The sequence below is a fragment of the Myotis yumanensis genome, unplaced genomic scaffold (assembly GCF_028538775.1).
Source record: "Myotis yumanensis isolate MYYU_CA2020_CCGP unplaced genomic scaffold, mMyoYum1.0.hap1 SCAF_3, whole genome shotgun sequence".
In the NCBI taxonomy this organism is placed as follows: Eukaryota; Metazoa; Chordata; class Mammalia; order Chiroptera; family Vespertilionidae; genus Myotis; species Myotis yumanensis.
The window spans coordinates 42,235,124-42,258,095 of record NW_027223754.1 but is presented as its reverse complement, the minus strand read 5'-3'; the positions used below and the strand labels follow the sequence as shown (position 1 = coordinate 42,258,095).

General features: G+C 41.0%; 1 protein-coding gene across 1 annotated transcript in view; it reads left to right on the top strand.

Annotated features, from left to right (window-relative positions):
- Nucleotides 1–21,102, top strand: part of HS6ST3 (heparan sulfate 6-O-sulfotransferase 3) — a 713,743-nt gene extending 692,641 nt beyond the window's left edge. Inside the window, exon 2 of the mRNA XM_070408738.1 lies at nucleotides 14,067–21,102. Within this exon, the coding sequence (XP_070264839.1) occupies nucleotides 14,067–14,775 (709 nt within the window). The 3' untranslated portion in view covers nucleotides 14,776–21,102. The remainder of the gene's footprint in view (nucleotides 1–14,066) is intronic.
- The last annotated feature ends 1,870 nt before the right edge of the window (nucleotides 21,103–22,972 follow it).

The window sequence follows — 22,972 nt, the reverse complement described above, 5'->3', positions numbered from 1 at the left end:
TTTTAAATATGGAACTTTTGTAATGTGCAAGCCTTTACAAATATGCATAAATGGCCACAGGGTTGTCTCAAAAGGATTCAGTGTCCACCTGAATAAGCTCCTATTGGCCCCAAATTAGATACTTTGAGCATCAGTAAGAATAATTGCAATGTGTTGAAACTTATTAAATACTAGTAGTCCTGCACACGAATCCATGCGCGAATAGCTTGCTGCCGCTTGCCTCAGCTGGCCACCCGCCCACTGCTGCTGGTAGCTCTCCTCTGCTCGTAGCTCGCTGGCCCGCCCTCCTGTAGCTCTCCACCACTCTCCGTCATTGGTCGTGACATTATGGCGTAATGGATAATTAGCATATCCCTCTCTTAAATTGTCCCCTTGGGTGGTCATTTGACTGGGAGACCAGGAGTTTGACCGCTCACTATGACACGTGCTGACAACCAGGGGGTGGTGAGGAACATGGTGGGTGTCGGTGACACAGCTCCCGGGCGTGGGGCTATAACCTCTCGCCCGGCTACCTTGGGGCAGGGGTGATGGGGACAGAGGTGCGGTGAGAATGCGGGGTGTCCACCAAGCTTGCTCTCACTCCTCCTGTTACCCTTCCCCAGGACACCAGGGCTCGCGCACTGGTGAAGCCCCCACGCTCAGATACTGGGCGCCCGCACCTGCATGTGCACATGCGCAGCCTCTTCTGGTGAGCCAGGCCGCTGGGGCTGGTTGGGCTCCCCGTGGTTTCACACAGGAGCTGGTGTGTGAGGCTAGCCGGGAGAGAGTGCACTGCCCGTGCGGCTTCTGTGTGGTGCCACTGGGCAGCCCAGAGGCCCACACTGTGTGCTGGCCCACAGTGTCCGACCGCACTCACTGCATCTCCGTGTGCAACATGGGTGCTATGACTCAGCCAGAGGGGGGCGCGTGGGGGCCCGGAGGCCCAGGTGCTGCCCAGGGCCCAGAGGTCAGCTGGGAGCTGCCCTTCCATGCCAGATGCTCACGCTTCGATCGCAGGCCAGGCCTAGGGACTGTACCTGTGCATGAATTTCATGCACTGGGCCTCTAGTAATGATATAAAGACAAACAAAATCCTCATTGGAGAAGTCCAGGAAAGCAACCTATTGTTTGAAAACCAGTAATTAGAATGAGTCAAGAGCTCATCTACCTTTCCTATGCAAACTATACCTTGGAGTATCAAATAGTTAATATGGTAAGTTTCTCATGATAGAAGCCTGGCAGCCAAAATCAAAAAGAAATGATTGAGTTAGACTATCACCAGTGTGCAACCCTCTAATGAATGATCATCCATGGCTATGCATTCACAAAGAGAAACCACCAGCCACTATGTGCCTCCAGATTGACGTCCACAACACTGCCTATGAAGAAACAAGCATTTATTATGTCAGAATGATATTTTCCCCAACTTTAACTATTACCTGAAGGTGTAATTTCTGCCTAGGTCTTCAAGGGCCCCCCTTTATAGTTGGGTTTCAAAGAGCAAATGAGCTAATATACAAATCTGGGAAATTTCCAAACTTAGAATAATGTGCTAATGTCATGCTTTCTAACACTTAACTATACTAGAGCAAAATAAGACAGAGTGGGGTCATCAAAAGATTACCGCATGGCCAGTTCCTTGAGATCAGCCTGTGTCTTGTATATCATTATATCCCAAGAATCTATCATAGTGCTTGGCATAAAATACATAATCAACAAATATATATATATATATATATATATATATATATATATATATATATATATTTAAATATGTTTTTATTGATTTCAGAGAGAGGAAGGGAGAAGGAGAGAGAGATAGAAACATCAATGATGAGAGAGAATCATTGATTGGCTGCCTCCTGCATGCCCCCTACTGGGGATCGAGCCCAAAACACAGGCATGTGCCCTGATTGGGAATCGAACCATGACCTCATGGTTCATGGGTCAACACTCAACCACTGAGCCATACAGGCTAGGCAATCAACAAATATTTTTAAATAAATAGACTAGTATAGTAGCTGAGGAAGAAGAAGAAAAGTCTCAGCTCTGCTAGCCTTTAGTTGTTTGACCTTGGAAAAATCTTTGTATATTGCTGAGCACAGATTTGCTCATCTGTAAAATCCTGCCTCTGATACAGTCTTGTGGTGAAGAAAAAGTGAAATAATGGATGAGGAAAGTGTTTCGAAAACTGTATGTTACACAAATAGAAATGAACTATCAGCTGTTTTTTATTATTATTAACAAAGCTTTTAATATTTAAATTTTAAATTGTCACTGTATTGGGGTAGTTCCTGAGGTCCTAATATTCATGGAGGAAGGGCAGTGGTTGAAGTGGGAAGTGTGCACTTATACTGAGGATCTGCTGTGCATCAGTTACTGCTGAACCCTTTATAGTCATTTTTTTATTCATTTATTCCTACAATCCTATAAAGTAAGCATTTATACCTTGCTGTTTAGATGAGGAAACTAAGGCTTCCAGAGGTCATATAAGCTAACCAGTTCACACCAAATGTGAGATGGACCAAAAATTGAAACCTAGACTTTTCTAACTTCAAAACCTCTTTTCTTCCCACTGCACCTTAAAGTGAAGTTTTCAACATGTTTGAAATTACGTGCTCATGCTCTGTCCAAAATGAGTAGAGTTTGACTTCTATTTTCATTGACTCTTCTCTTTCTGAATAAAGGCATTAGAGCAGCCAACCTCAGAATCCAGCAACCTTCCAGAACACATTTCTGAGTCTTTATAGCATCATGTTTAAAAAAAAAAAAAAAGCCCCATTTTAAAGCCAAAAAGAGAATGATGGCACTGCATGAGTTTTGGCTTTATCTGAATTCTCTTGCACCATTATTTCTAACCACCCTTTATTGTCCTGGGATTACTATAGCTTTTGGCTTCTGAATTCCTTGGGAGTGTTAAAAAAGAATGGAACTGGCCCAGCCTGTGTGGCTCAGTGGTTGAGTGTCGACCCATGCACCTGGAGGTTGCCGGTTTTATTCCAGGTCAGGGCATAGGCTGGATTGGTGGGCTCCTTCCTCAGCGGGGGAATGCAGGAGGCAGCCGATTGAGGCTGATGTTTCTCTCTCATGGATGTTTCTGTCTGTCTGTCTGTCTGTCTGTCTGTCTGTCTCTCTCTCTCTGAAATCAATAAAAACACATTAAAAAATAAAGAATGGAACCGCTATAATTCTCCCTTGCCTCTAATACCCTTTCCTCAAGTGTCAATTTGTTATGCGCTTTTGTGGGTGTGCTGAGCTCAGGAAAACTGTACCTAGGACTTCTGCACTGTAAATACATAGAGGACCCTCTCCACCCATACACTCCTGAGGTTGAGAGGAGCCAGATGCCTTGTGTCCCCTGACCCTGCAAAATGCTCCCTCACTCTTGTCTCCTGCTGCCTACCCACAGGGAAACACAAATCCCTCTCCCTGAGATGCTCATTTTGCCTCTGGAGCTTTGAATTCAGGAAAGCCCGGACCACTGCAGCATTAAGTCACAAATTGCATCTCTACAGCCTGATGCTTACGAGATGATGGAAGAGACTGTCAAAACTGTCATCACTTGGTGAAACTGCAGACATCATCTAAAAGACTACGTAACACAAAGAGTTGTTTTGATGGCTAAATTGGTCAATGCAATACAGCACTGAGAACTGTACTTGGACGTAGTAAGCAGGCAATAAATGTTAGCCACTATTATTATTTCTACTGCTATCGCTTTTTATTTCACATGAACTTTCCATATTTTAAGTTAGCTTGTTCCTAATCGTCACTTAGGGGATCATCTCTAAGCACTCTTTCTTTGAGAACTGGCAAGGCATGGAATTAAGTGGGCATCTCTTAGGTATTTTGTTAAATATGCTAAAATGATTGCCCAGTCCTGATAGCAGAATCTTAGGCAGATCCTAACTCAAAATAATCCTTTATGGAAAAAAATGGAAAACTCTGGACAGAGATGAGGTGTGTTTTTTTTGTTTGTTTGTTTTGTTGTTGTTGTTTTGTTTTGTTTTCAATTCTCATGATGTTTTAGGAAAATCTGTATCAAAGCTGTCAGATATAAGCCTAAATACCGGAACGCGTGCCTTGCTCTTAAATATCCTGATTTCCTTCTTTTCCTTTCCAAATTGGCTAGTGCAAAACCATTGCAATGGAGACACCTGGTCACTTCCACCTTGTGTAAGTCTCACACTCCCTAAAAATAGCGCCTGTGAAATTAGCTAAAGAGCGAGCCCGGCTGCACACGAATGGCCCGATAACACAATCTGAGTGTACTATCTGGTGTTCTGCTTTGCCCGGCTGGGATTAGAGCTGTGAGTGAGACTGAATTGGGCCTTATCTCACTCTGGGGCGGCTGCAGGCTCCAGCTGGACGCCCACATGCATAAACCACAGCTTTGCAGAGCAGAGCGCCTCGCCACGTCCTCGTGCCCAAATCCCAGCGAGGCCGCGCGGAGCAGGGCACCTCTGAAGCAAATAATCACGGAAGTCTCTGAATAATGCATGAGAGCAGGACCCTCCCTGGCACATTTGAAACTGTACTGGGAGGAACTGTGCTCAGCAAAGATAGCAAAAACAAGTCCCTGGAACATGCCTGCCCTGAAATTTATTCTTGCAGCAGCCGCTTGGGGAAAAGTGAAAGCAAATATGACAACCACCGGGAAGTCATGGCATTTTAGTGAGTTGGAGGCTCATGGGTTTCACATCAATATAAAGCAGCAACACGACAGGATTGAAAATTTTATCTTATTGATAAATACTAACTCTTCCTCTGGGGAACTGGGGGTGGACTGATCATCACTGAGAAGTGACCGGTGTCATCCAGAAGCCTCTTATTCCCATGCTTTTGTTTGGTTGGGTTAGTATCATGTGTGATGTCCCTTCATTAGAGTTGGCTGACACCTGGGCACTGTAGAAGAGCTGTTTCTACTTGAGCGGCTGTTTCTTTGAGGACCAGTGCTAAGTATACCCGGGCGAGGGACCTCCATCTTTCTGATCCAGATGTCAGCTTTAAGACAGCTGCAGAGCTGATGCAGCAGGATTGGATTCCACAAATGTCTGGTCTCTAATTTGATATGCCAGCCGATCATTAAGTGCAAAATAAACAGATCTTTTTAGGAGAATGTTTCCTCATCGCTATGTCACAAACCCACTATGTCCTGGAATGTCCCTAAGAGGCTCCTGTTCTGGCCCAGCCCAGAGGGAGCAGGGCCAGGAGCCTGTGTGACGCCCTCCCTTGGCTTCTAGGGGCCTTGTCCCCTGGTGCTTGCTGATGTGAGGCCTCATGTAATGGCCCTGTCCTCTCTTATGTTGACTGTGATCAGTTACATTTTGGCACTTTGAAAATAAAATAGGGACAATGTTCTTGACTCAGAAAATCTACTCCTAGCAATTTATTCTCTGCCCAAATATTTCTGGTGTAGGATGTTCATCAGATTATTGTTTCTAGTACACCCCTCCAAATATAGTCAGCCTCATTGTCAAAACTGGGAGATTGGTCACATAGATTATGGGATGCCCATAATTGGAATATTATGCTTTTATGGAAGAACATTAAATAAAATGGAAAAGATGTTCACCCTGTATGTTTGAGTTTAAAATACAGGTTAAAATATCACCTACATCATAATCTCAAATCTGTAAAAGAAATACATGTATATATATTTAACTGTGGTTATAGCTGAGCAGCGATTATAGGTGATTTTTATTTGCCTCTTTTTCTTCTGTTCTGCATTGCTCATATCTTCCATAATGACAACGTATTGCACTTCTAACTGGGGAAAGGGAGGGAAAGTGATGATGTAAAAAAATTTAAAAAGCCAGACCAGCTACATCTATCATATTCTGCCTGTAAAGTTATCAGGCACACAGGTAAGAAAAGGGATGCAGAGCCTCTCTCCTCCTAAGGGAAGCACTGCAGGCACTCCTCTCTTCTCTTTCTTTCCAATTGAAAAGAGTCAGATCTTTGGGTCCTAAGTAAAATAAAAATGCCTTTGCCTAAAGGGTCTAGCTGCTTTGTAAGGCACCGTGGGAGAGGAGGTAAGGGCAGCTTCGTGGGGAAAGGTATGTGTGTGTGGGGGGCGGGGAGGGTCAGAGGGGAGGGGCAGATGCAAGGCTTCTTGTGAAATAAGATAACCAGCACATGTCTGCATTTCCCCATCATAATGCCGGACACCCTTGGACCCAGTTACTCTGACACACACCATTGTCGGCCTCCTAAACTTCTTTATTACGATACTTAACAATTATAGTTCCCAATATCCCATTTGCTTAGAACATCATTTTTAAATTCCTTAATTTGTTTTCAAGGCTTGAACAAAAACCCTTATAATCACTGTGTCAAAGGGCAGTCTAACTGCTAAGCTTTAGCTGCCACAATTCCCCCTATCAGATACAGTTCAGTCAGATACTACTCGACTGAGATAATGAAGACTGGGCAGCCTGTAATGAGTGTATGGCTCTAAAGGGAGTCAAGAAATTAATTCCATTCTGAACATTTGGAAAATGACTCCAGCACGCAGTACAGGAGGGTGAAGGGGGAGCGAAGTTTCATGTTTTGGAAACGCACACATCAGCTCATGTGGAAGATGTACCAGTTGTCTGTGCGTGCTCCATGGCGAGGACCAAAGATCTCCCTTAGACACCCCTCAAGTCCAACTTACAATCTCTCGTTCATTGTGAGACACTGAGCTCTGGCAAAACATAATTATGTAGGGAAAACACATTTCAAAGTCTGGAGGGCAAGAAGAAAGAGGAGGAATTGATTGTTTCCCATACATTTCACAAGATCTAGCCTAAGAGAAAGCCTTCGCTTGGACCACTTTTGTTGGTTAAGGCATCAGCAAGTTTGATTTACTGAGCGCATCACCATCAGAATTCCTGAAAGAGTGACTAATAATATTTAGATATTTATTCATTCCACAAACATTGAACACCTTATATACATCATGGAGTATGAGGTCATTTTTCATATACTTTGGGGAAAGAAAGATGAGTAAAGCATAAAGCTTATTTATGGGATAAGACAGTCACTGGTGAATGGAATGTAGATAAAGCATGTGAGTATATATATAGAGAGTGGAATATTATTCAGCCATAAAAAGGAATGAAATATTACCATTTGCAACAACATGGATGGACCTAGAGGGTATTATGGTAAGTGAAATAAGTCAGAGAAAGACAAACACCAAATGATTTTACTTATATGTGTAATCTAAAAAGCAACCTAAACAAAAAAGCAAAAGAGAAACAAACTTATAAATACTGAGAACAAATTGATGGTTACCAGATGGAGAGGGGTTGGGGGGAATGGTAAAAAGAACAAATTGGCAGTTATAAAAACTGTTAAGGAGATGTAAAATACAGCTTAGGGAATATAGGCAATAATATTGTAATAACCATATATAGTGACAGACAGTTACTAGACTTATTGTCATGATCACGTAATAAAATATAAAATATCTAATCACTATGTTGTACATGTGAAACTAATATAATATTGCATGTCAACTATAATTTTAAACATTTAAAACTTTTAATAAAAAGATAAAGCATGAGAGGCATAGGTTTCAGGGGGACAGAAATGCCTTCCACCGAGGGCAGGCTAGAGGAGTTTCTAGTTGAGCTAGTTTTTATGAATGCATAGAGGTGTGCAGTATGGAGATACTAATTTTGTTGCTTGATTTTTACGAAGATTAAGCTAGTAGTGGAAGGAATACAGTGGTTGGAAAAAGTGGGTTTACAGTTGTGAGTACACAAAGCAGAGTTTATTCTTGTATTATTATTTATTTACTTATTATTGTATTATTTATTACTATTAACCTACTTTTGCCCACCCCTGTATATTTAGTAAACCTCCCCTATGAACCTAGCATTTTATAGGTTCTATCAGATATATTCTCATCGGCTAGGCAAGTCATACCCTCATGAAAGTGAATATTCCATATTAAAGTATAGCTTATATACAATATTATATTAGTTTTAGGTGTAAAACATAGTAATGCTAAATTTATATACCTTATGATGTGATCACCATGATAACTCTAGTAATCATCTGTCACTGTACAGTTATTACAATACTATTGACTATATTCTCTGTGATGTACATTACCTTCCTACGACTTATTCATTTTATAACTACAAGTTTGTACGTCTAATTCCCCTTAATCTTTTCCTCCCATGCCCTACTACTTCTCCCCTATGGCAACTAACAGTTTGTTCTCTGGGTCTATGAATCTGTGTCTGTTTTGTTTGTTTTGTTTTTTTGGATTCTACATGTAAGTAAAATAATATGTTATTTGTCTTTCTCTATCTGACTTAATTGCCAAGCACTTAAATGACAAGATTCAAATAACAAGTGTTGGCTAAGATGTAGAGAAAAGTGGATATTCCCACTATTGGATAGGATTGCAAATTGGTGCAGCCACTATAGAAAACAGTATGCAGGTTCCTCAAAAAATTAAAAATAGAACTACCATCTGACCCAGCAATTTCACTTCTGGGTATTTATCTAAAGAAAATGAAAACACCAACTTGAAAAAATATATGCACCCCTATATTCATTGCAGCATTATTTATAATAAATAAGATATGGAAGCAACCCAGGTGTCCATTGATAGCTGAATGAATAAAGAAGATGTGAGATATAATGGAATATTACTTTGCAATAAAAAAGAAAGGTGAATTTTTAAATACCACAGGCAGAGTCATTTCAGCGACTTCTACTTCTTATTCCACCATTTGGATGAGCACATAATCTCTGCCTCTTTTCCATTACAGGATTGAAAGGGAAACAGAAAATACGAAGGAGGGAAAAGTAGTATAGAGGAAGCTGACAATGAGGAAGGCAAAAGAACAATGACAGCTGGGTGTATGATATTTCTGGAATCTGTCAGGGAGTCTTTCTTATCCATACTCACATTCCTGGGTTCTTCCCTGCTGGTCTCTCACTAAAGTTGCCAGAGGTCTCCGCTGGCCTACTGTTGTCCACCCTGAACCCTGTGGCTGAATGAATCTTCCTAAATCAACACATTTCCTATTTTGGCAATTCACAGTTGCTTTCAGAGCCCATGACAATTTGGCCTCAGCATCCTCTTCTAGTTTATGCCCTTCGTCCATTCATTCATTTATTAAACAAACGTTTAGTGAAAATGCACAATATGAACTTCCTGGTGTAATTAGGCCACATTGCTCTCTGTACATTCTTAAATCTTCTGTGTCCACTCCTTACCTCCGTAACTTGCTAATCAATGCCTTTTTCTAATCTGCTACCCTTGCACCCACAATACTTGAGGGCATTTCATTTTATTTTTTTATGTTCTTCACATTTCCTAGAGTGACTCCTCACATGTAACAAACCCTCAATAAGCACGTGTTAATTAAGTGACTTAATAATGAAAGAACTGAACAATCATACGATGAATTGCTTAGCAAAATACAGATTCTTAAAGCAGTGGGGAAGAAAACTAGTAAGTTTAACATTTAAAAAAAGCACCTATCTCATTGCTACTAATTATTTGTTGTACAAAATATTCAACTTTCTACCCAAAGTCTATACTGACTGCCTGTCTCTGAATATCAACAATCACAATCAAATGATGGATGTACTAGAAGATTACATATCTTTTTATTCATTTCACACATTTTAGACATTCAAAAATAATATCAGATTAGTTTTTAGGAGAGAAAAAGTCATTTATCGAAGGCAATATTAACCTTTGTCATGAAAATACATTTATCTCATATGATGCTCATTTATTTTGCATAGCCTCATTTATTGACCATTTTGCTGTGAGCAGGATTTGTGTGAGGTGCCCTGGGACACAAAGCCTAGGTCCAGCTATCAAAAAGAAACTTAAAGGGTAGCTGCAACCAGGACTTTCACATGCCAGTTAAAGTGCGGTAGGTGATGCAGCACACCCTGGTCAGGGAAGATGGATAAGAGGCTTGAGGTTGGCCAGGAAGGTTAAGTTGGATGCAAATGAGCAAAGGAAAAGGCAAAGACTGAGGGAAGGCAGTAACACCCTTGTACAGTATTTAGAGGGTTTTTTTGTTGTTGTTTTGTTGTGTTTTTAATATGATTACCTTACAGAAGTGCAAGATGCTAAAGTGATTCTAAAGCAGCCATGAAAAGTGTGTGTTCTGTGTCTTAGGACTTTAGTAAACCACGATGGCTCCTATGATGATTATTGAAGCAACCATGGCACCAATGCCCTAAGCTTCCTGAGTACATGGATACTGGCCCACAGAATGGCAATGCTAAAGAGTTGCAGTGGCTTTACAGACATGCTTACAGGAATTCACCCAAGCTCTCAACAAAGCAGGTGGTTCATGGGAAACCTGCTGACAGGTTGCTGTCACTGGCACAAAGTTACCTGTCTTAGGCATTGTTCTGGTCCAGGGAGGTTGGCAGAACATCTCCTAAAGTTGGTGGTTAAATGTCTTTTACTTTACCAAAATCATTGGGTGCCTGAATTTTCTTTGAGGACAACATCTTAGCCATCTCTTCATCTTGATCCCTAGCCCCAGTACTTAGCAATTACCGGGGCGTGGGGCGGGGGGGGGGGGGGGGGGGGGCGGGAAGGGCGGCATTATTCAATTAATGTTTGGAAAGCTAACGAATGAATGAATGGATAGATGAAGGGGGAACATAATAGTTTATTTATTTATAATTTCAAAACCTGAGGAGAGTTTGGGTTAACTGCAAGAACAAATATATGAACAGATGATGCTGTCTAGGCTTAGGAGATGAGTTAAAACGAACAGGAGCTCATGAAGGCCTCTGCATTGTGGCCATAACAGGCTTTGTTTGGTAACTGTTTGTACTTCCTCCCTTTTCTTTGTTTTATGGAAACTCCATTGTAACTCTATTGTGCTGTTGAACAAGTAAGGCTCAAAAAGGAAAGCTGCAGATTTCACTAGTCCTGACCCTGTAAATGTTTTAGAAACTCAAGTGGAAGTTATGGGAGCAGAAGAAAATGAGTTTCGTTATTTTGAGGTGGGGAGGAGATGAATGACCTTGGAGCAAAGCGTGTACACAATAAAGGCTGGGTGTGTGCCCTGGCCAGTTTTGTTAAGTGGTTAGAACACCGGCCATGGACCAATGCTTCTCAGGTTCAATTCACTGCCAAGGGCATGTACCTTGGTCTGCAGGTTTGATCCCCGGCACTGGCAGGGATGCATGTGGGAGGCAATCCGTCAATGTGAGTTTCTCTTTCTCTCTTTGTCTTTTCCCTACTCCTCCCTCCCTTTCACTCTCTCTAAAAATCAATGGGAAATATATCCTCAGGTGAGGATTAAAATAAATAAATAAATTAATTAATTAATTAAGGATAGTTATGAGGCCTGGAGCATTATTTCATCAGTGATTTTTGCAGTGTTCTGTCTGAAAATAGAGAAGCAACTGAAAGAAAAAAATAGAAATGAGAACTGTGATTTAATTAATCAAATTTTTCGGAGTGGTTTTCTTCAATAGGGATTTCTTCTTCAACCCTATTATTTTATTTTTACTATTGTTACTATCTTATCATTTTGACTGCTTTGCAGGATTGAAACAAACAAACAAAACATACATGAGGATATGTCTGATAAAGCAAAACCCAAATGCTATTAGCCATTCCATTCCAGACCCATGAGATGGAGCAGCTTTGAACTTCCTCAATATAAATGTTCCACTCGTACATTTTCGTGTCTTGATGTCAGAGTTAATTTTAGTTACAAATGGGCCTCTTACCTATATGGCTAGTAGAACTTGTAGACATTTGGGACTTAATTTTACTCATGTAAACATGGCCCTACTCTCTTGTCAGTCATTATTAGATACAATGTTAAACTGAATAAAGTTAAATCTGAAACCAAGACAATTTCAAGCTTATGTCAGTTTTAGTCTGCTTTGAGACTGTGTCAATTTCCAACGAAATGAAGGCATCAGGAACTCCATGGCCAATTTTCCCAAGCAAGACAAAGCCTCCTAACATTCCAGGAGCAGATTCCAGTTGAACCTTTATGTCACAAATCATTGCAATTCCCAGCCCTAACATCCTCCGGCTGATACGATTACTTTAAAAATCTGGATTGTATCCAAATGTGAGACATAAGTGAGGTTGAGACTTACCAATTGATTGCCATCATCTTTTTAATTTCAATCCTTTTTTTATGTTTTCTGTTTTACCCAATTAACAGGGAAATAATACATTTTTCATGTGTGGTCTTATTTGACCCAATACATAGGTCTCTCTGATTTAAATTCTTCTGTTTGGCATCCTTAACCCACACCTGAGTTACACCGTCATCATTACTGTGTTCTTATATTTACAATGAAATTTGCTTATGAATTAAAAGCCAGTCTCTGCTTGTAACACTAGAAAGTGAACAAGTCCCAGCATAGGCCCAAAGCAAGATTAATAATGACATGTCATAATATTCAGCCATAGTAATATCTCTGAGCAAAACTTTATCGTCAACATTTCTTTGTGGAGCCCAGAAGCTGTGTCAGTCGTTTTCTGCTCTCCCTACTGACCTTTTGGGAAATTTTCTTCCACTGATGGAATTGTCATTCTGTCACAGGAAAAGACAACAGAGTAATGGAAAGTGTTGGCTGGCAAAAGCAAGGGTTCAGGCTGGCCTATCTGGGGCAGTTCCAGTAAATTCCTCCTCCTAATATAATGGGAAATGAGTGTTACTTAAGATTTTGAAGTTTCATTAGCACACTTCAAAATTATTTGGCTAGACATTAAAAATAACTGAATATAGTAAATGTATAGTTTGAAATATTATAGTTCCTCAATTTTTATGCTATTTTAAACAGAATAAAAAACATTGTACCCTTACACTCCTTATTTTTGTCAGGGCTTTTACTAGGTATGCACTAAAAAAACCACACAACAGTTTAGTTGGCCAAGTGAGGCCTGGTGCTCTTTTCAGAATGTATCAGGACACTTTGCCCAGGAGACTTCTGAGTGTTACTCCTGCTGACAAAGTGGTGGGGTGGGCAGCCCATTCCATTGGTAACTGCTGAATCTATAAGAAGGATTTTTCTCATTATGAATCTATTTTTGTGTTCTTTAACGTCTACTATTGTGTCTTTTTCTGTTGACTTCTCCAACTCTCTTTTTGTCCTTTTAAGCCAGAGGTACCCTGATCTTTACCTGATCATTCTGGAGTTAATCATTTATAAAATATACTTATTTTCAAAGTTCTATGGAATGTCTTTAGATGAGATATGACCTGTAATTATAACCACAGCACCTGACAATTAATTGCATTCACTAAATATTTGTTGCATTTTTGTTTTTAAAATATCAGTCTAGTGCATAGGAAAGCACAGGGGCTATGAAATTAAAGAGGCCTAGATTCTATTGCAGTTCAGTTTTTAACTTGCTCTAGGACCTTGGGCTACATTTTTCAGTCTCTGTATTCTCAGTTTTATTGTTTTAAAAAAATCTCATTTTACAAAGTTGTGTTCAGGATTATCTGTGCCAGTATCCATAAAATACCTAGTACAGTTTCTAGCACATAATAGTTTCTCAGTAAATATTAGTCTTCACACACAGCTCATCCTTCCCAACCCCACCTCCCTTGTAATCTAGAACAGCAGTATAAACAGGAAAATAGAAGCCTTGGCTTCCACCTTTGCCCTTTCTACGCCATGACCTTGGACAAATCACTTTACCTCCTTGCATGGTTCCCTAACAAATAGTCTCATGTCTACTACAAAAGTTAGTTGTAAGAATCAAATAGATATTGGATTGGTAATAAATTTCAAATATCATGATGTGTTCTCTTAATGTAAGCTATTGTAATTGCCGGTAGTAATTTATCAGTGAATAACTGCTGAATGAATGAATGATCTATTCCCCTACTTCTCCCTCCCCACACTGGAGCAGGGAGGAAAAGCCCAGCAAACTTAATATTGAAAACTGGTTCACATGTGCTTATGGAAATACGCACACATGGGAACATTTGCCTGATCAATGCAAATCCCAGAAAACACTCTCACATGAACATCTGGCAGAAGAGCCATTGACTGCAAAGGTTCAGAATCCCAGAGTTATAGTTGTCAATGACTGACACTCTTCCTTTAATTTCTTCCAGGAATTTCTATTACATCACAATGTTGCGTGATCCAGTGTCCCGTTACCTGAGCGAGTGGAAACATGTCCAGAGAGGAGCCACGTGGAAAACCTCCCTCCACATGTGTGATGGGAGAAGCCCCACCCCCGATGAGCTACCTACCTGCTACCCTGGGGATGACTGGTCTGGGGTGAGCTTGCGAGAGTTCATGGACTGCACCTACAACCTGGCCAACAACCGCCAGGTGCGCATGCTGGCGGACCTCAGCCTGGTGGGCTGCTACAACTTGACTTTCATGAATGAGAGCGAAAGAAACACCATCCTGTTGCAGAGCGCGAAAAACAACCTGAAGAACATGGCCTTCTTTGGGCTCACGGAATTCCAGAGGAAGACACAGTTTCTCTTTGAGAGGACATTCAACCTCAAGTTCATCTCTCCCTTCACACAGTTCAACATCACGCGGGCTTCCAATGTGGAGATCAATGACGGTGCTCGCCAGCGCATTGAGGAGCTCAACTTCCTGGACATGCAGCTTTATGAGTACGCAAAAGATCTCTTCCAGCAGCGCTACCACCACACCAAGCAGCTGGAGCACCAGAGGGACCGGCAAAAGAGGAGGGAGGAGCGGAGGCTGCAGCGGGAGTCGAGGAGCCACCGGTGGCCCAAAGAGGATGGGAACACGGAGGGGGCCGTCACCGAGGACTACAACAGTCAGGTGGTGAGATGGTGACCCCCTGCCTCTCCTCCCTGTGGCGTTACCTTGGAGACTCTTGGGCCATTCTGAGGGCATCTGGCTGTATGTGGCCGGAGGTGGACACCTGCTTCCTCTTTTCCTTCACCTTTATCCAGCTGGAGAGGGTCGGTCTTGTTCTTTATTTCCTGACATTTGCCAATCTGTGATATGGAGGAGGGTAGGGATGCATCCAGGATACACCGCTTCAGAAGGTCAAGGAGAGAAGCACCAAAAAGGAAACAGTGTCCTTGCAATCTCCTTGGCACAGCACAGGTGACACTCTGGGTGACTGGACCCCCAGAGGCAGACATGAAAAGCCAAACCGTGGCTTGGATGTTCTGCTGAAACTGGTCTGTTTCATACTGTCTCTGTAATGGAAATATTGGTTGGTTTCAAGAGAGAGAGAGAAAGAAGTCCCTCTCAGCCCTTTGATAAGGTTTTAGGCCAACTCTTACTTTGCTGTTGGCTGTCATCGTTGAACTCTATTTGAACGGGGTTTAAATGAGGGCAGAAGAGAAATGTGTTTTGTTGCCGTCCTTTAAAACAAGATTATCCTACTATTGACCATCACTAGAGACTCACATCTGACAAAGCCCTGCATCCCAGCCCTGAACCATGTTTCCTTCCCCACATCTTAGGGAACTGCAAGTGGATCCAGGTCCGGGTACCCGTGGCCCCTGAGAAATGAACGTTGGTAGGGGCATTTGGGAGAAAATGTCTTATTAACTAATGCCTATGGAGAGAACTCTTTACCAAGTTGTATTTTCAATGTAAGGAATAATGATAAGGGGGGTTGGGGGGAAGCTGGAGGGTAGATACATGCCTACCATTTCCAAACTGGCTACAGACCTCAGGTGTATGTTTTTTTTAAAGAACATTTCCAAGTTTTATCTCTTTGGAACAGTCATCTTCTCTGATATGGTACTGCCAGGTCTGAAATTCTACTATCACAGAGGGAAAGACATTTGAAAAGAATTTGGCTTGAAGAATACGAGCTTACGGTAGCTATCAGGTATATAAAACATATTTGAGGTCCTTAAATAAATAATAATTTTGATTTAGGCCAGGAGATACAGAATATAATGGTGCGATTATCCTGGGAGTTTAAAAAGACTCTACCTCCCCAAATCTTAAATATTTCTAGCCAGATAACTTTTTCCTCCCCACATGGTCTTTGCCTGTTGTTAGAATCTGGCTACAGCTGGCGCTGGCTGGAGTGTATAAAACTGAACCCCCCAAAATGCACAGCATTGCTGAATGTTTCTTATTTACACCTTTTCCTAATCACAACTATGATAACACCATGCTTTTGAATAATAGGGGGAGAAGTATGGGAGAGGACATGGAGATCCCTTGCCTACCTACCAATCAGTTAGGAGGATCAGAGTGAGTAGTAAGTTTCACAATAGATTTGTCTGATCAATCCCCTCAAGGAGCTGAAGGCAAAATGAGTGAAACTCCTAAATCAGATTGAAAAGCCTACTTCATTGATATCCAACATGTTTGATGTTTAAGCCAGCTTTGTATAAGCCACATCTCATCCTCTGGAATACTCTCTCTGGGGTTGAGAGTCAATCAACCCAGAGGCATTCATGGATCGACTGCCTGCACGGAGGGAAGCCTGGTGCTTCCATCAAAGGGAGGCCTAGAAAAATCACATAGACGCTTCTCTCACGACCCTTGGCTTCATCTGTCATGTGACGGAAGGCATTTTGGGGGACCCCCCTTTTGCCAGGAACTGTGGGAGGCCCTTTTCATACTTTAAATCTATTCACAACCAGGTATATGTTATTAGTCGCAATTTCATAGGTGAGTAAAGTGAAACCCACTGACAAAATGTAGCTTTCTGCTGACTTGTATGCTAGGTCTGGCTGACTGCAAAGTGCAATCTCTTTGGATTCCATCGTGATTTCCATATGGGATAAAAGCTTTCGGCCAATCATGCAAGAATCCAGCCTTTATTGCCCAGAAGTATATGCCTCTATCCCCTATGGGTGACACAACTAGGATAGCACCAAGGTGGCAGTGACCCAGAGCCATGGGGCCTTGGGTGAGTCCAGCCCTCTCCACATCAATAAACTGAGAGATTGATGACTTTTTAGGCAATTTTACTTTGTCAGCCATTCATGAGGGTGAGTTAAAGGGACCAAGTAAATATTGCTCATTATTTGGTGGAGATTAGGCTCACAAAATATTAATGTTTTCTTTTCTGATGATTTGTTCCTAAGGTAGGGAGGGAAGGAGATTGCAGCTGGGATTAATGAGAAGCTCGCTCTCTCTTCACATTTTGATGTTAACATCTAATGTTCTGCCCAGGATGGCAGATGGCAGGTCTGCAAATTACCCTCTGCCTGCTATTGTCACACACACACACACACACACACACACCCGACAATGATAATCTAGTCTTTTGTCATGTGGAAAATCAAACCAAGTTCGAAAGCATTCAGGTTGTTTCCTTTAAACTCACTTTAAATTTTTGGCAAGGAACTCGTGCATAGCTGAGACTTGGAGGCAGCCTCTGCTAACTTCACACTGCTCCTTAGGCACCTTGGGATTGATATCAAAAGGCGTTCATGGCCTTGCTGCTAAAGGCGTGATGTATGGTGCTCCACTGGAGACCAGCTATCAGGATGTTCAGAGGAGAAACCATCTCTTCGTGTTGGCCCGAGGCCAGTGCTGAGCAAATTAAAAAGACTGACAAGGGCTTTTTCCTTCATTTCATTTCATTCTAAAGCAGCACACTTGTCATATCCCTGGGGTCCTATGTTGATAGAAAGGAAGAGGTGAGGATGCGGTTTGTTCTCTGAAAATTGACTGCACACCTACATGCTGAGTGAAGATAGGGGAAGCGATGCCAATAAAAGGCATGTGGGCCTAAGGATCCAGGGGAAGTTGTCGGCCTTCAGATCCCAAACCAAATCAATTCCAGATACATTAGTGTTGAGAGAGAGAGAGAGAACGAGATAGAGAATTCCCCAGGGAGTGCCACATCCTATTGACTCCTGCAACTCTGAGGTAGACATTCCTTTCCTTCCCTCAGCAATGGCAGCCCTAGTAATGAGACTGGGATGAGGTGTCTGTGTGTGTATCTGTGTATGTTTAAATTATTATTATCATTATTAAGGACTAAGGAGGCTATTCTGCCTCCTCATTTATTGGCAGCCTCCTCTTGGTAACTGGGGAAAACCTGCCCTGAGAATTATCTGGATCCCCTTTTTAATAATATCATTAGCAATTAGTTTTAGGCAGCAGTTAAAGATATCACATGTGCTATTAAATTTATAAAAACAAGTTTTTTATCATCTAAAGGAGGTAACTGTCACAAATAGTTTTATCAATGGTTTGAAAAATGAGGATTTGTTCAAAAGTCTGCCTAGAGATAGTATATAGTATGGGAGAGAAGGTCTACCAGATAGACCTGGCAAGGAGGTGAGGTGAGCATAGATCATAAAAATAGTAACTATAAGTAGTTTATTGGATAGGTTTTCCATTTGGCTGATTTAACAAAGAAACTCAAAATGTTAGTAACTTCAATAAGATGGAAGAATTGTTCTCTCACTTAAAAGACAAACTGGTTGGATAACTGGTGTGTGACATTACCAGAAACCGAGGCACTCTCTTGCTCTCTTGTCCTAATGTGCAGAGTCCATCTCCTGGCCCAAGATGGCTGCTGAAGCTCCTGCCATCTCATCTACATTTAAGACAACAAAGAGGGGACATGGAAGGAAGTTGCACGTATCACTTATAGCCACATCTTATGGGATAGCACCTAGCCATTAGCTACATTTAGCAAAGAAAGGCATGAAATGTCTTTATTATTGGTTGCTATGTGCCTTGATATGAAGGTCCTATTATTTAATGAAATAATGTAAAAATTAATACTGATGAAACTATTAGTCTCTGACACAAAGGGGAATTTAAAAATACATCCAGTGCTTTTTGATGTCATCTATATAGTCATATGTTTTACAATAGATAAGATTAAAATTCATAACGTTATATAGCACTTAATGTTTTTAAAAACATTTTTACCTTTAGTATCTCATTGATCTTCACTACATTCTTATATGTTAAATAGGACCTCTACACATTACCCATTAGATAGTTTGACATGGAAATTCAGAGATGTCGAGAGATTTCCCAAAGATTACAGTTTACTAACAAGGAAGTTGCTCGGAGCCCCAGTCTTTTGACTTCAAGTCTTTCCTACTATTTTGTGCTGCTTAGCATCAGATTTGGGGTTGGGAATTGAAAAAAATATGAATCTAAACCTTTATTGATTTATATCTTCCCTTACCTTTTCATGGAACTGCAGTGACTTAGATAATGCCAAGGAGACTGGCAGAGTTGGCCCGTAAGCCCCTGCATCTAGTGAGGGAGCCTGTTAATCAGAGTGAAATGGCCAAAAACCTGTCAGTGCTGCAGGGGCAACTGAAAAGCACAGGCACTCAAACACTTCTTGCTCATGTTCACCCCATCCAATCCCAAAACCACTCAAGGACAAGGCTGAGGGGATGTGCTTACACCTCCTTAGGGAAGCTCAGTGTTAGAAATACTTACAATCAGCAGCAGCCTCAATGCTGAAGCTTAAGGGGTGATCAATAGAACCCCTGCTCTAAAAATTTACTTTCGTCTCTACCTCTTCCCCAGGTCCCTTGAATTTTATCAGCAACTTATTTTTTTGGTTCCTAAAGGTTTTTTACATTTTTTTTTCAGTGATTCCCTTTGCACATTTGCTAGAGAGAGGAAATGCTTTAAGCTGTCATAAGCTAACACCTTCACACAGAATGTTTATCTGGCCTCTAGCTCAGAAGAAGGTCCTATGTAATAGGATCATGTGTGTGGGGGGAGTGGGGGGTTAGGGAGACTGGGAATAACCATAGGGAAAAAAAAGTAGAGCTCCTAAAAAGGAAGCAGACCTTGTAAAGGTGGAAAGATGAGGAATTATATATGTGCCAGAAAATATTGAAAAATAGAAAATAACTAATACGCAGCTTCTGTCCTCAAGAACAAGAGCAGTCTGGGGACTGTAATTCTTTTGGCCATTTAAACGGGCAGAAAAGGACATGAGGCTCATGAGACAGGACAAGAGCATGGGGATAGTTTTAGGGGCTGAAATAAAGACTGAATGAGTAGAATGAGTTGGCTCAAAGAGAAAGCTGGGTGGGACTTAAGTGAAGAATACCCTGATCTGATCACAGCTGTGTCGCCAAGATTTCTCCTTTCCCATCGTTATTGTACGTCCACTGGTCTCCCGAACTCTGACTGAATGTCTCCAGGCTGGTACCAGGGCTGGCCGAGTCTGATGATCTACTCAGTTGTGTCATCTCTGGGGAGCATGCCAAGGTTCTTTCTCCAAGACACGTTCAGCTTTTCTTCTGTTCCCTTCTTCCATCTCTAGTGGACATATAAGCCTGTTATTCTCTCACCATATTCACCAGGACACATCTGAACTGATTCCCTAAAACTTTGAATCAGCCCTTTTGGGCAAGTGGTGGGTTGAAAACCTGTGTGTTTTGTAACCTAATGGATGGAATGCACATGGATGTAAGCTTCGTGACACACAGAACCAACTGATCTTGCAGAGGTGCTGAGATTCCAGAGGACTGGCCTCACTATAAACACCAGCAACATCTGCAAGACAAACGCCCCTGGACTTCCAGGCGAGGACTCGAGGTAACCTCACGGAGCTCTGGATCTGAGAACGCAAAAGCACAGATGTTTCTTGAACTTGTGTTCTAAGTTGTCTATGGAAATAATGTGTCATCCTTTGACACACGAAGTGGAATCTCTGTGAGTTCCATGTTCTGCTGCACTGTGGTATCTCATAAAAGGGCCAGATGTCAGTGCTGGAAAACCTCAGCTCTTGCCAGGGAAAACCATGATCTGAGGAAGCAGAGTTTGTGTGATTTAGTCATTGTCACATTTGTCTCCCACCAGCTTGTCATTATTTTTTTAAAATCACGTGATCAACTTTTCTCTTCTTCCCGTGTTTTTTATTCCTCCCAGAAGTACATTCTGGGTCTTGCTTGCATTATTTTTCATTTAATGTTTCAAAGATAAAAAAAAATGTTGGAAAGAAAAATCTGGACTTATATCTGGTGCCCCATTTTAGATGTAAAGATAGTTACTCAATAGATAGTAAATTATTTCTCCTAAGAGATATTTCCTTTGGTTTCTGTGCAACAATATGTATGAACTCGGGTACTAGGAGATTGTATTGTGACATTACCAACCCTTATTGCTATTTAAAAAATGATAGTTTGTAGAACTGAGGATTTCCATTGATGTGAAGCACAATTTAATGAATAAGTTAGCATATTAAACTGTTGTGATGTCAAGAACAATTGTTTTCCCCTGTGATTTTGTTAGACATTTTTGCAAAATGAGAAAAGTTGGTTAAACACTTTAAGGGATTTATGGAAACTGAATCCACAGGATCAGCTTTGTCAAACTCAAAAAATCCATGCTCTGGATACTAATGTGGTTATTGGATGTGAAACTTTAAAAGCATAAAAGTCAAAGAAAATATAGATTGAAACAATTTAAAATCTCTGAGGCCAGGGAGGATTTCACAGGCTCTCAAACACATAAGCTTCTAAAATCATGGTTCTCAGTAACCCTCCCCATTCCGTGCACACTCCAGCACATTGACATTCACTGTGAAATGTGGAAAAGCAGTGTAGAGATGGAGGGAGAAAGAAACGATGTGAGAAAGAATGGTGAGAGAGTACATCATGAATTGGAGCTAAGGAATTAGGAACTCTGTCTAAAAGGAAGGAAACGAGGGAGGGAAGAAAAGAGGGAGGGAGAGGAAACGGGAGAAGAAAACCACAACAACTGCCCTGGCCAATGTTCACAGTGGTTAGAGCATTGGCCTATGCCCAGAGGGTTCTGGGTTCATTTCCCAGTCAAGGGCACCTACCTGGGTTTGCAGGTTTGATCCCTGGCTCTGGTCTCTGGTTGGGGCACATGCAGGAGGCAACCAATCTATGTTGTTTTCTCTCTCTCTCTCTCTCTCTCTCTCTCTCTCTCTCTCTCTCTCTCTCCCTCTCCCTCTCCCTCTCCCTCTCCTCCTTCCTCCCCCTCCTACTCCCCTTAAAGATCAGTGGAAGAATATCCTCAGGTGAGGATTAATAAAAAAAAGAAAGCCACAGCCTTAATGAAAACTAATATGGGTCTGTTCACAATTTCCAAGTGTATGGTTTATCAGACTCTTAAAAATATCTGACCAGTTCCTATAACATAAGCAAAGCAAGCAAAAATTGATAAATAAGATATTAAACTTTTATGATGTCAAGAACAATTGTTCTGCCCTGTGATATTGTTAGATATTTTTGCAAAATGAGAAAAGTTGGTTAAACACTTGAAAGGATTTATGGAAATTGAATCCACGGGATCAGCTTTGTCAAACTCAAATGTCTAGTACAGAATAGTTTCTTCATTTAAAAATCCCTTGAACGATGCAATTTATTGTTTTCTTTTTATTCTGTAGATTTTTGGACTTCTTCCTTGCTTATGGGCTAGCCACTAGTGAGATTTGGAGCCTTAGGAGAATGTCATTTGACCATGTCCCAATAACTAGTGGGAACCATATGCAATGGGAACTTTAGAACAATTGAAATAGGCATAGGAAAAGCTCCAAAAACAATAGAAGTCAAATGTGTGTAGGCATGTGCACATGTGCACACACACACACGCTCACACATACACACACAGAAACACTTACGCATATTTTGGGAGCTATTATCTCCCAAGAAAAACTTCCGATAAGTTAAGAGAAGGACTAAGAAACACTCAAGATTTACTTTTTCCACTCCATTCACCTTGAAAATAGTGTTAAAAATAAGATTTTAAAAATGTGAAAAATATTGAAAATCTGCTCTCAATATAGTAATGTTTCATTATCACTGTATCTTTTCACATCAAATATAAATTTGAAAAATAATTAAGTCTAATTCAGCATAATTATGTTTTTATTTTATAAACAACGTTGATCTTTTTTTATAATTTCAAATAATACATAATCTTAGATCGTGTGGAAAATAAAAAGTACTGAAAAATCTGTACATTTTAGAGCCAAATCCTGGCATTATTTTGATCTATTCGCCTTCATATTTTTTTATGCAATAGCAATTAGAATAAAATTTTAAATAACTAATGTTTAATAATAGAATAATAAATCTATGCA